Source organism: Formica exsecta, unplaced genomic scaffold, assembly GCF_003651465.1.
Source record: "Formica exsecta isolate Colony F162 unplaced genomic scaffold, ASM365146v1 scaffold44, whole genome shotgun sequence".
Classification (NCBI taxonomy): domain Eukaryota; kingdom Metazoa; phylum Arthropoda; class Insecta; order Hymenoptera; family Formicidae; genus Formica; species Formica exsecta.
In genome coordinates, this window is record NW_021851634.1 from 48,574 (window position 1) to 61,098 (window position 12,525).

General features: G+C 34.5%; 3 protein-coding genes and 1 non-coding gene across 4 annotated transcripts; 2 read left to right on the forward strand and 2 right to left on the reverse strand.

The window, feature by feature from the left end:
- Positions 1–3,706: 3,706 nt before the first annotated feature.
- Positions 3,707–5,436, forward strand: LOC115240505. Its single transcript, XM_029815697.1, has 5 exons — positions 3,707–3,976; positions 4,194–4,444; positions 4,635–4,821; positions 4,935–5,033; positions 5,106–5,436. The coding sequence occupies exons 1-5, from the start codon at positions 3,928–3,930 to the stop codon at positions 5,228–5,230; spliced, it is 711 nt and encodes a 236-aa protein (XP_029671557.1). The 5' UTR covers positions 3,707–3,927; the 3' UTR covers positions 5,231–5,436.
- A 631-nt stretch (positions 5,437–6,067) lies between these two features.
- On the forward strand, positions 6,068–8,047 carry LOC115240528 (protein AAR2 homolog). The gene is made up of 5 exons (XM_029815734.1): positions 6,068–6,619; positions 6,698–6,813; positions 6,883–7,036; positions 7,126–7,404; positions 7,536–8,047. The coding sequence occupies exons 1-5, from the start codon at positions 6,447–6,449 to the stop codon at positions 7,942–7,944; spliced, it is 1,131 nt and encodes a 376-aa protein (XP_029671594.1). The 5' UTR covers positions 6,068–6,446; the 3' UTR covers positions 7,945–8,047.
- Positions 8,048–8,348: 301 nt separating this feature from the next.
- Positions 8,349–8,421, reverse strand: Trnav-aac. The gene has a single exon. It is a non-coding gene; the product is annotated as a tRNA-Val (tRNA).
- An 855-nt stretch (positions 8,422–9,276) lies between these two features.
- Positions 9,277–11,988, reverse strand: LOC115240527. Its single transcript, XM_029815733.1, has 2 exons — positions 10,777–11,988; positions 9,277–10,208 (listed from the first exon to the last, which is right to left on the reverse strand). Exon 1 carries the CDS (start codon positions 11,769–11,771, stop codon positions 11,001–11,003), a length of 771 nt encoding a protein of 256 aa, XP_029671593.1. The 5' UTR covers positions 11,772–11,988; the 3' UTR covers positions 9,277–10,208; positions 10,777–11,000.
- Between the last annotated feature and the right edge of the window lie 537 nt (positions 11,989–12,525).

Here is a 12,525-nt window from a genome sequence, read left to right on the forward strand (position 1 = left end):
ACGCTCTGTCTCTTTCTAATCGCTCGCTCGCTATGTACTACGTATCGCTTAGCTTCATGCTCCTCGCATATTCACTTACGCGTTCACTCGCGCTTCTCTCTCTCTCTCTCTCTCTCTCTCTCTCTCTCTCTCTCTCTCTCTGCTCGTTCTTTATTGTATTCTTTCTTTCCCATTATTATATTCTTTTATTTGCTCAACTTTTATTCTTTCTATTCTCGTCTCCCTACATGAAAATAAATAAATTTATTTATTTATTGTTATTTTATACAGCATAAATAAGATACACAATAAGTTATTTTCTTTTTCTATTTAACTATAATTAAATACAACACATGTACATACAAAAATACACATAATTAAATACTTTTTCTATTTATAAGATACACAATATCTCATTTATACTCTATAACATAAAGATGAATAAATTAATAATTATTATTATGTAGAAAGACAAGAATAAAAAGAATAAAAGTCGAATAAATAAAAGAATATAATAATGGGAAAGAAAGAATACAATAAAGAACGAGCAGAGAGAAAGAGAGAGAGAGAGAAAGAGAGAAAAGCGCGAGTGAACGCGTAAAGGTGCCATTACATGGCAGCATCGAGCATCGAGCGTCTACGCAGAAATCATTGCGCAGGAATCTGAATGAAATAGATTCCAGCTTCTTGCGGTTAATAGCATAATGAGTGATATGAATACGGTCGAGATAAAAAAAATTATGTTCTGATACACATTACTAATACTGAAAATTGATATTTATTTACATTATACACAATAGATATTATTATTATTAAACAAAATATGTATAAAACGTTACTATCCCCCAGCAGAAAGTTTAAGATTACGTACGAGTTTAGGTTTAGAATCAGTACTTAACGTAACGTAATGCATTACGGAAAAGCTTGTGCGGTGGCCCTTAAACTTTGATTGAAGTAAGTTGTGGAACACGGCCTTAAGCCCATATCAGACTACGCATTGAAGATTGAGATTCAAGATTCAAGATTGAAATTTGACCAATCAGAATAAAGAAATTTTAGTCCCTTTTGTTCTGATTAGTCAAATTCCAATCTTTAATCTTCAATCTTCAATTTTCAATGCGTAGTCTGATACGGGCATTAGGGCCAATTTCACCAAGTCCGGTTCGATGAACCGACGATTAAAATTAGCAGGGTTCCAACTGAAATGATATGAATACTTGGTTTTTCTTCACCTCTATTTTCTGTTGGCCACCCTGCTAATTTTAACCGTCGGTTCATCTCATAGACATATAGAATGGACTGAGCGTTGCGATAGACAAACGCGTGCTTGCTGTAGGGAGAGAGGTACTATATGGGAGGCCTATTTTGTCTCTTTTCCTAGCATCTTATTAGTGATTTTGTCCCCCTCTATATAGAAAATCACCAATGAGATGCTAGGAAAAGAGACAAACATAGGCCTCCCAGTACCTCTTTTTCTACAGCAAGCACACGTTTGTCTATCTCACAATGCTCTATCCAGTCTATATATCTATGGTTCATCTAATCAGACTTGGTGAAATTGGCTCTTACGGTACGCTGGTTGCGGTTAATTTGCACGTAGGATTCACTAGAGTCTTATATAATCAGAGAAGCGACATCGTTACCCTCTCCATGCTTTCCATGGTCGCCATGTTGGTCCCGCAGCTGCCCATTTGTAATCTAAAATGTCTTAAAAATATCTCAGAGATATTTAAAATGTTATTTTTTTAGAAAATAACATTACTTGACGTCGGGACGCTACCGCGTCGCTTGACAAATATACTTTTTTCTCACTTACGGTACGCCGGTTGCGGTTATTTTGCACGTAGGATTTACTACGGGACCAACATAGGGCGCGTTTCACTTAACGACCGCAACGCTCGCGAGCATCATCTGTCTTTGTTTAACTTTCGGTGAACAAAGATGAAATGATACCGCGAGCGTTGCGGTCATTAAATGGAACGGGCCCATGGCGGTCAGCCAATCAGCAAGCGGAACGCCATCGACGCTTCTCTGATTATATAGGACTCTAGTCTAGATATATTATGTCTATGGTAGTCTTTTTATTAGACAGATGGCAGTCGCAAAGGCTACTTTATTTTCTTAAGTTTTATGCATGAAGGAAGAGTTAGGCCCTGCGCACAATAGAGAAAATATTAGGAATAGGAATAAAATATTAAATATCAGGAGGAGCAATTTGGAATTATGCGCGTTCTGTTTCACGCAATGAGCGCATAGATTGCCTGGAAATATATAATATATGTTACGTGAACTATAGATTTCCAGGCGATCTATGCTCTCAATGCGTGAAACGGAACGCACTCCTAAACTCGTACGTAATCTTAAACTTCAGTCAACGCACAAACAAAATTGTAACGTAACAAAAACGACTTATTGTAGAACCGGCCTTACAGAAAAGCTTGTGCGGTGGCCCTAAGGAGAGTTATCTACCTAGATTGAAAATGGTCACGAAAAATGTTCCGTATGTGGCCAGGTTTGCCAAATGGAATGACTTGGACCCATAGACATAGTATATCTAGACCGAGCGTTTGCCTTTATTTAAAGGCCCGTCTACAATATGAGTAAGAGTAGAAGTAAGAGAGTAGGAGTAGGAGTAAGATTTTTGGCGTAAGCTGCTTACGCGGGCTCCGTCCACAATACGATAGAGTAAACGTAATAGGCATGCGCAGTGATGCGCAGTATAGAGTGCGTTACCGACATTGTGGGCATCATTTGCTAGCGCGGGATAGTGGTGAAAGAGGTTATATTTGAGAGGTTTTATATTGAAGTTGAATGAAACTCAATAAATTGATCTTGATAAGGCCGGTATTCATAGTCCGTTCTTATATCCAAGATCGTCTTAAGTGTGGTCTTGGGTCGTCTTAAGATCCCATTCAACCAATGAAATGGCCGCATAGTATCTTAAGATCGTACTTAAGACGATCTTGAATATAAGAACGGACTATGAATACCGGCCTAAGTGGTTTTGTTACCAAGCCACGGACTTTACATATAACTAAGCAATACTTGTCGAGTGACCATTTTCCTCCTGCGCTCTGATTGGCTGAGCGTAGCGTAAAGAGCTGTAGTAGAAGTAAGAAATAAAAATAATTTATTCCCTTTACGCCCTTACTCCAGCTCACTTAAACCGGAAGTAGCCCTTTTACGTCTACTCTTACTTCTTACGCCAGGCTTACTCCACGTATTGTAGACGACGCTTAAGAAGTGGGGGTAAAGATACACGTAGAAAAGGACATACTCTGTTTCGTGCCCCTTGCGTTCTCTCTCGCTCGCACGTAGCATGACGAAAGAGAGCGCTATGCTCTGTGCGAGCGAGAGAGAACGCAAGGGGCACGAAACAGAGTATGTCCTTTTCTACGTGGGCAAGATGGCGACAAAATGGTCCAAATTATTCCATTTGGCAAACCTGGCCACATACAGAACATTTTTCGTGACCAACTTTTTTCCTTTCTACACTATCGAGATAACTAAGATAGATAAGAATTTACATATAAAAATAAATATAAAAAATATATATATATTTAGTTACAAGATAAGTAAAATAAGCATTAAGATAGATAAGAATTCATAGTTTCCGCTATCACAGGTTATAATGTAAATAGTAGGCACGAGATGGCCTTCTGGTCACGTCCACCATTTTATACTTTTTGCTGAATAAAAAAAGAAAAACTATCGAGATAACTCTCCTTACTCTTCCTTCATGGTTTTATGACAATCTATCTTTCCGATAAATTCGGCGTAAACAAGTCGACGCAGGCGCATAGAATAAACGGTTGTTTTTATTTTCAAATGTCGAGTGAAGATTGCTTGGCTCCCTTACGTTGATTAGAAATTGAAAGCAAAATTGCAAATTTGTGGTAAATAGTTTTATGAGATAGGTGAAGATCCACGCGTGCATATAATTGCAAAATGTCCAACATATTTAATTTACTGGGCGGAATCGCCGAATCTGGCAGAGGTGGGCAAAACTTATTTTTATGATTATAATATTATGTTATGTTTATTTTAAAAAAATTGAGTTTTTTTTGTATTTATAACATAACGTTTCGTACAAAGAAAGAAAAAAAATTCTATTATAATATATAAAAATTATATTGAATCGACACACACTGGGTGTAGACGAGTTAGAATAAACATTGAAAAATGCATATGATAAATCAAATTATTCTCTATAGGCCAAGTGATGAAACCTATTGCGCAGTCCGAAATGTCTCACGATATTAAACTGAATTCCCTTAAGGCTATGGGAGCAAAACCAAAAGGACTATCAATAAGATCCAATTCTGATATGAATATATCTCATAGCGTACATTCAGTTAATATCAAGAAAAATACAGATAGTAACAAAGGACAGGATCGTCTAAAGCTGAAAGTAACACAAATAGATAATAATGGACACCCAATATCTCCAGGAAAAGAAACAAAGGTTAAAAAATTCATTGTGTTCTTGTATTTTCAATATATTGAAAATACAATATAATACATATGAGGCATATTTTATTATAATGAATTTTCTAATTGTATCTAACAGACTTCTATTGTATATTTTTGTAAATATGTCAAATCTTTAGTCTTCTGCCAAAAAATTATTTGCGGTATTATCTTTTTCTTTATAGAAACTATTTGCACAACCATCCAAGTTCAAAGAACCTGCTCTAAAAGAAACGACCGTGATTAATAAAAGTACAAAAGCACAATTAAATGAAGGTATTTTCAAGAAACCATTGCCTTCTAAAAAATATATCAAGCAATTTCCCACACCAGAAAAATTAGCATATTGGTGTGATGATCAACATAAATTTGGTATTTGTGGACAATTATTCTTATTTAATAAATGAACAATTGATAATATTTAATTATGTTATATAGTAATATTAATGTAGTAAAATATTCTCATAAATCAATCTTTTATGTAGACTATGGATATATTGAGATCATAGAAAAAGAATTTAAAGATCTGTTTTCTAAGGAGAAAGAGAATATAAAACCTTCTGAAGAAAAGGAACTGATGCCAGGTATAAAGCTCAATATAATATAATTATTTGTTCACTTGTAAGTTTATGATCTACATTTTCTTTTTTTTTCAGAGACGCCGATCTTATTAGAAGTTCCAAAATTGGCTTTTGATAGATCTTTTGATGAAGAACATAAGAAATTTTTGTCCCGTGATCTACCTGAAATATCTGATATATCCGATGATGATAATCTGTAATGATAACTGTAATATAAGAATTATTTTAATATTGTAACCTCAGATTCTTATAAGAGTAGCTGTAAAGCCAAATTCTAATATTATAATAATTTATTTTCTATAAGTAGATATATTTTTGTATTGACAAATATAGTTAAAGCATTGTAATTACATGCACATTAAATTATTTTTATACGATTAAAAAAAAAAAAAAAAGAGAAATGAAATTTTATAACAGATTATGAAATAAGGCAATGGATAATCCAGCTGAATGTGTCAGGGACTTTGCAATAGTCGTCAACGACTGTCAAAAGCAAAATTTTCAAAAAGGGAAGAGAAGGGAATCGATTGAGACGCAATTTGAACGAGTATAATATTAACACTTTAATGTAGCAATTTAACTGGTATACACAAGAGTGATTCGTTCTTATTTATAATAAACAACTAGTAATAATTATCACTTACATTAAATATATGTATATAAGGCGCAAAGCAAATATATACATAATTTACAATAAGTTTTTTCTCATTTATGTTATTGTGTTATTCCAGAATTATTTAGATTACTAAGAATATTTTCTCTTCCTCTTAGTTTTATTAGTATAATATTTTATTAAAGCAACACATTTCTATGAATTTGTCATAGTTGTGATGTTCATATAATGGCTAAGGAATGCAAATAGAGAATATAACGTGATAAACATACTTTACAAATATTAAATTATATTTCTTGAAAAAGAGCTATAATATTTCAATCCATTTTGATTGATTTTGTTATTTGATGAAAATTCATATACTTTCCCGTTTCACAAAAAATCGCGCCAAAATATTTAAGACTACTACAGATGTCGCTACTCGCGAAACATTGTTTCTTAGTAATAAATATTTGTCAAATAATCATCAAATAATAGAAAGAAGGATGTGTACGTTTAACAATTTATAATAAATATAAAGTGATTGCTGTTTCTCGTCCAAAATCCAATACAGATGCATTGGGTTTATCATCATAATATAAATTATAATCAATCCTGAAATCTAGAAATGCATACTATAGTATCGTATATTGAGGATATATAAACTTTCAAGGGTTATAATAAACTTGTAATAACGTGAACGAGATTCTATTGTCAAAAATTCTATATGCCAGTAACAAAACATTTGCTCCAAGAACTTCGATTATATATATAAATGCGAATACGTTCATGAGAGAACGTATAGTAGTAGTGAGACAGAATCGATGAAGATGAATCAAAATATTGCGCAAACTCTATTGACGCAAGGTGCTAATCTGATTTTATTGGATGTACCAAAAGGCACTGATATTGGCATTGATATGAAATCATGGAATACTGGGAGTAATTTTAAGGGCATTAAAATGATACCACCTGGGATCCATTTTGTACATTACAGGTAATGTATAATACGTGTCAGATATATGTATATTTTTTTACAAGAGAGTTTATAGAATAATCTATAATATTTTTATAGCGCAATAAATAAACTTGGCGAGATGGCACCGAGAATTGGTTTCTTCCACGATTTCAAGAAATGTGAATTCTTAGTAAAAAAATGGGACAGTAAAGAGGAAGATATTAGCCCAGAATGTAAGAAGAAATTGTTAATATGACTCGAGATTATTGCGCGCATGATAATATAATGACATCTTCAAATAGCCGTGCCCGAGGAGACAATTCAGAGATTGAAAGATAATTTAAGAGAATTGGATAGATATCTAGGATCGTATCCATATGAGATATGGAAGCAATGGCAGGAATTATCAAGCAGGATCACCGAGTCTCTCATGACGAGATGTTCACCGCTATGTGGGTGAGTAATCTAAAATCAATCTAAAAATGCAACGTTCAACATGCAGCAATGTTACATTGTCATCAATGAAACATTGCTGCATGTTTCAGTTACGTGCGATCCGCTTTGGAATTGGAGCCCTGCAGCGATGCTTTGAGACCGCGTAGCGGAGAAGAATCCAATAGTAGGCGAAGAAGATCCGGTAAACTCACGATGGAAGACAAGGAGGAGGAGTTACTGCCGAATCTGAAACCGAGACCTGGCACAGAGCTCAGACTTACGGAAATATCGGACAAGCATTATCCTGACGATGCGACTCCGAGCGAGATAACGCAGCATTCTCTCGATTCCAGTTACGTCTTACACGGTACTTTGAAGAAGTTACGGGAGTAAGTCTAAAATTAAAACTGTTGTAGTTTTTTTTTTTTTTTTAAGTCGAAGCGGAGAAAAATGTGAAATTTGCAAAAAAGCGCATAGTATAAATATCTACCAAAAAATCAATTTCGTACAATTCTCTTAGACCTGTCGAAATCATCGGGGAGATGCAGCTGACATTCATCTGTTTCCTAGTCGGTCAGAGTTTGGACGCCTTCGAACAGTGGAAGAAACTTGTGTCGCTGATCTGCGGCGTGGACAAAGCGATTCCTCAATATCGTTCTATCTATATAGAGTTTTTGCAAGTTCTGGAGATAGAATTGTTATATGTGCCTGAAGAAGTACTATGCGATATAGTAGCGAACAATAATTTTGTGTATCACAATCTGTGCAAGTTATTTGGTAACATCGAATCGAACTCTAAAGTGAACGGTCAATTGAAATTCTACGTGAAACGCTTGCAGGACCGATTGACCACCAAATTTCAATGGGATTTTTCAAATTTGCTCGAAGAGACAGACGATGAAGCACCTGTAATCGTAACTCTGGAATAAATCCGACTAAAGAAGTCAACAGGTACAAACGAAAATACGATATTGTGTTAAATATAACTTATAAATAAACCTGAATAAATCATGGAAAGCTTTTTTGCGTCTATCTTTATCTATAGTTACATATGTTAATATCAACTTTTATTATATTTTCAAAATCCTGAACTTATTTTATTGTATTTTCATATCAAAAATTTTCCTTTCTTCCTTTCTCATTAATTTTATTCTGGTTATGCTTTATAACAGATATTAGATTTTATTAAACACACAAGCCATTTAAATAAATTACTTTTAGATTTATCAACAAGTTTCTAAAATGCATATTATATATAATTGTATCTACGATCAATATGTAACGAAAAACGGTACTTTAAAGGGTAAAAGAAAAACATGGCAAAATTAAAACATGTTTCCGCCCGGGATCGAACCGGGGACCTTCCGCGTGTTAGGCGGATGTGATAACCACTACACCACGGAAACACTTGTTTAGGATCTTCTTGTTACTTGATTATATTGCAGTATGGTAAAATAAATGTAAATATACGGAAAGATATTTATTTTAATATATTCAAAATTCGGAAAATTTATAAGTTTCTGAACATATTTTTAATTAATTATTTATTACATTCAATGTACACACGTGCAATTCATTACACATAATGCAACATAAGAAATGTGTACATATATATATATGTTATTATATATACAGGGTGACCCATTTTAATTGTGCAGCCCGATTAACATCGCAGAAAGTGGTCGAATGAAAAAATGTTTTAGACAAAAGTTGTTGGATTTTGAGGAGGCCACATGATAAAGATCAGACATAGTATATCTAGACCGAGCGTTTGCCTTTATTTAAGGAGTGGGGGTAAAGATGCACGTAGAAAAGGACATACTCTGTTTCGTGCCCTTTGCGTTCTCATTTCATGTCTAAATTAAACGTCAGATATAGTAAAAAAAAAATTTTTGATTTATGAGAAATTATTGAAAAACTTCCAATTTATAGTATTTTTAATCTTTTATATTTGTATAATAATAATAATGTTATTGCATAACATTTAATTAACACTATTCAGATTTTAAACTTAGCATCTTTACATTAAAGTTTATATATAGAATCTTTTACGAAAAATCAGCTATTTATATTGTTGAAGAAACTATTTTTCATATATATATATATATATTTTTTAATTGTTTATGGTGATAACAATATTGAAGCATATTGTACATAAAAATAAATATTCTTGACAGCAAACGTTTGCTTTTCGTACCTATCACATGTTTTATACATATGAATCGACGTTTAGGCAAATAAAGGTTCATCTATAGATCTCAGATAGTGCACAGATATATATTTTTATCATTATAAGGAAACAATTTTTTTTCAAATGACATTAACTCGTAATAATATACAATACATGTGTAAACATAATAGATAACATTGCGTAATTCTGTTTATATTATAAAAAAAATACAATAAAATATGAAATAATTATTGAATTGTTTAAACAGAATATATATATATATATCTTTTCTCAGAATATGTATTTTTTGCTGCCTTCTGTAAAATTACGTGTGCTCTAAATATTTTATTCACAAATAAAAAATTTTCTATTTAGATATGTGTATCTGTTCTCCTTTATTTAAACATGCGCTACAGCTAGCATTATTATATTTTTGAACTTCGTAAATATCGTTTGAAATCATTACAAAGAATACATCAAATATATTATAAAATTTTACGAAAAAGCGCATCCACAAAGACATCTCGTAATCAAAACACATTATAAAACACATTATAATAGTACAGTGTCGTACGCATTATAATACATGTATAAGTAGCACTTAAAAATATACGTTCGGTAAATGCAACTCAATATCCGCGGTAAAGATTTCGAAAATAGTTAAGCAAGAGATAGTTCCCATTTTATCTTATAAACAGCAAGAATTTTTACAACAAACGTCCGTTCAAATTTAATAATTAAAAACAAGCAAGCCCACACTCCGCTTTCTCATCCCGCACACTTAACAATATTATATCTTGAAGATAGCAACTATCTTTTAATTTAAGCATAATATAAATTGTTTTTAGAAGCTATCGCGTAAAACAAAGACAAATATAATAGTATCCTTGTATATCCACAAGGCACAAGTTCTTTAGTACATTATATACAATATTTAATATCGTTTTACATGTAAAGCTTCTCGTGTTATTCGGTAATATATTTATGAAGTCGTGGCAAAAGTCCTTCCTGATGGTCTGCTATCTATAAAAAGGGAAATAAAATATAATCAATTTATTGATAACAGCGATCTAGAATAAATTAGCTTGATATATATTACAACTCATTGGTTTTATTGGCTCACATTACAATTTGTTAGTATGGATTATTTCAAGGGTAGGACTAATGTCATACAAATAATCATATTATTTATACTTTATATTTTTTTATATTTTTCATACCATATTTATTTATTGGAATATTGATTGAATAAACGGTAATTAGACTTTTTTTCTATTATTATTTATTAAATTGCATCATTTTGTGAATTTCTTTCAATTTTGATAGGATGTTTTATATCTTTTTTATTTAATATATTACATTAACCATTGAAAATCATATCGTTTAATCAATCTTTATAATAAAATTTTTTAAAGATGTTTAGAGTAATCTTCTGTAGGGGAGATCACATTATGTAAATAAGCATTTCCATAATTCTTTTATACCAAAGTAAAGAAAAAAACTGAAATTAGTTCAATAAAAGTATAATTTAAGCATTTATTTTTATATACTAGATACTAAAATATCATTAAATCATTATTTTTTATCTTACCTGCGAAAATTATCCTATGTACCGCTACTTGGTGATTTGCCCATTTCTCGCGTCAGTCTCTATCGAAGATGCTTGTCTGATAGTTCTTGTCGACTGTCGTTTTCTCCTCCACGCGATGACCGTTGCTGTACTGTTTTTCTCGGACACTCCAACATTCTTGCTCCAACAAAGGCTTTTTAAAAAAATCTGAGGAGGTGCGTCTCGGAATTCGCGCTACCGGCAAATTATTCGGCAGTGTCCGACGGCGTTTTCTTCGCGTCTTTCACGTTGTTCAACGAATCCGAGCTCAGGAACGGAAAGTCCAAGGTCGTCTTCATCCCGAGGGAGTCGGAGCTGCGATCGAGCTTCTCTACGTTGGACTGCGCGATCCATATTATCTCGTCAATCTCCTTTATCCTCTTCTCGTAATTGCCCGATCCGGAAGTGCTAAGATTGAACGAACTGGTCGCGCCGGTGTCCGTCCTCAAACGCGGCAGATTCTCCATTTTATACTTATCCTCCGGACTCTCGTGTTCCAGCAGTTCCTCTTCCTCGCGGGCTCGCAGCTCCATCAGACGAGTCTCTCGGCAGGCTTTCTCAAGACCCTCGAAGTCCTTTAATGATGACGAGATGTCATCGCCATGGCCCGAACGACCGGTCATGTATCTTCTCGAAAGACCGCCGTTGTTGACGGAATCCTGCGAGCCACATCGAAATCTCCGCGAGTTCTCGGCCGCCACGGTACTTTCCAAGTGCTCGAATTCCTGCAGTGAGGTCAAGGACGCGGTGTCCTGATCCTGAACGGATTTGTTGAAATACTTCTTCCCGAGGATGTCGTAATCTGGTGTGCTGCTGAAGCTGCCGCGAATGCTTCCAACACTGCTTATAGACTCCTTGTGGCTGCCTAAACTGCTACTACCGGCCTCGAAATCCGTGATCTCCCCCTCCTTGATGTCCTTGAGCGGTCCGCGATCGTATTCGATGTCATAGACCCGCGTGTCCGCCTGGAATTGCATCTCTATCCACTTCTCGCTCGTACTGCTCGTCGTCGGAGTAGGACTGGGCTTGATCGTCGTTGGATGTCTGGGGTAAACTCCTCTCGAAGTCGAACAGATCGTTGTTCTCGGCGATCTGACCGCAGTGTTCCGATTAGAGATTAGGGACTGGCTATAGGCGCATGTGCAGGATTACGGCATCAGTATAGGGCGCGTTCCACTTAACGACCGCAAACCGCAACGCTCGCGAGCGTCATCTGTCTTTGTTTAACTTTCGGTGAACAACAAGGATGAAGTGATACCATGAGTAAGGATGGCGATGTTCAAAATAAAATCGATTTTAAGAATATTGATTTCTGAAAAAAAATTGATTCTGGAAATCGATTTTCTATTTGAAAAAATCGACGAATCGATTAATCGAATAAAAAAAAAATTATTTTCTCGTCGCATTATTTTTTCTTGTCACATTTTAAGCCTTATAGCCTACCGCACACAAATTGACATAGCTGCATCTGTGTTGCCAGAAACGGGTCCCGGCTCACACGCACACAATCAGAGAAGCCCGTACATGTACTGCGCAGTACATAATAAAAGGTGGTATGCGGCTCGACATGGAACAATCAATCAGAATCCACCATTTCGTTCGCGTTGGAAGTGACACAAGAAAAATATGGTTTCTGATTGGCTGTTCTATCTTTGCCGCGCCGGATGTCGCGTCTTGTGAGAAGGGGAAGAAGCCATTGCCATAATACTTCGATGTCGCCTTGTAAAAATC

Coding starts and splice junctions, on each gene's coding strand:
- LOC115240505 (XM_029815697.1), top strand. CDS start 3,928: ATGTCCAACATATTTAATTTACTGGGCGGAATCGCCGAATCTGGCAGA. Junction 3,977..4,193: donor AATCGCCGAATCTGGCAGAG/GTGGGCAAAACT, acceptor TATTCTCTATAG/GCCAAGTGATGAAACCTATT. Junction 4,822..4,934: donor TGATGATCAACATAAATTTG/GTATTTGTGGAC, acceptor TCTTTTATGTAG/ACTATGGATATATTGAGATC.
- LOC115240528 (XM_029815734.1), top strand. CDS start 6,447: ATGAAGATGAATCAAAATATTGCGCAAACTCTATTGACGCAAGGTGCT. Junction 6,814..6,882: donor GGAAGATATTAGCCCAGAAT/GTAAGAAGAAAT, acceptor ATCTTCAAATAG/CCGTGCCCGAGGAGACAATT. Junction 7,037..7,125: donor AGATGTTCACCGCTATGTGG/GTGAGTAATCTA, acceptor TGCATGTTTCAG/TTACGTGCGATCCGCTTTGG.
- LOC115240527 (XM_029815733.1), bottom strand. CDS start 11,771: ATGCAATTCCAGGCGGACACGCGGGTCTATGACATCGAATACGATCGC.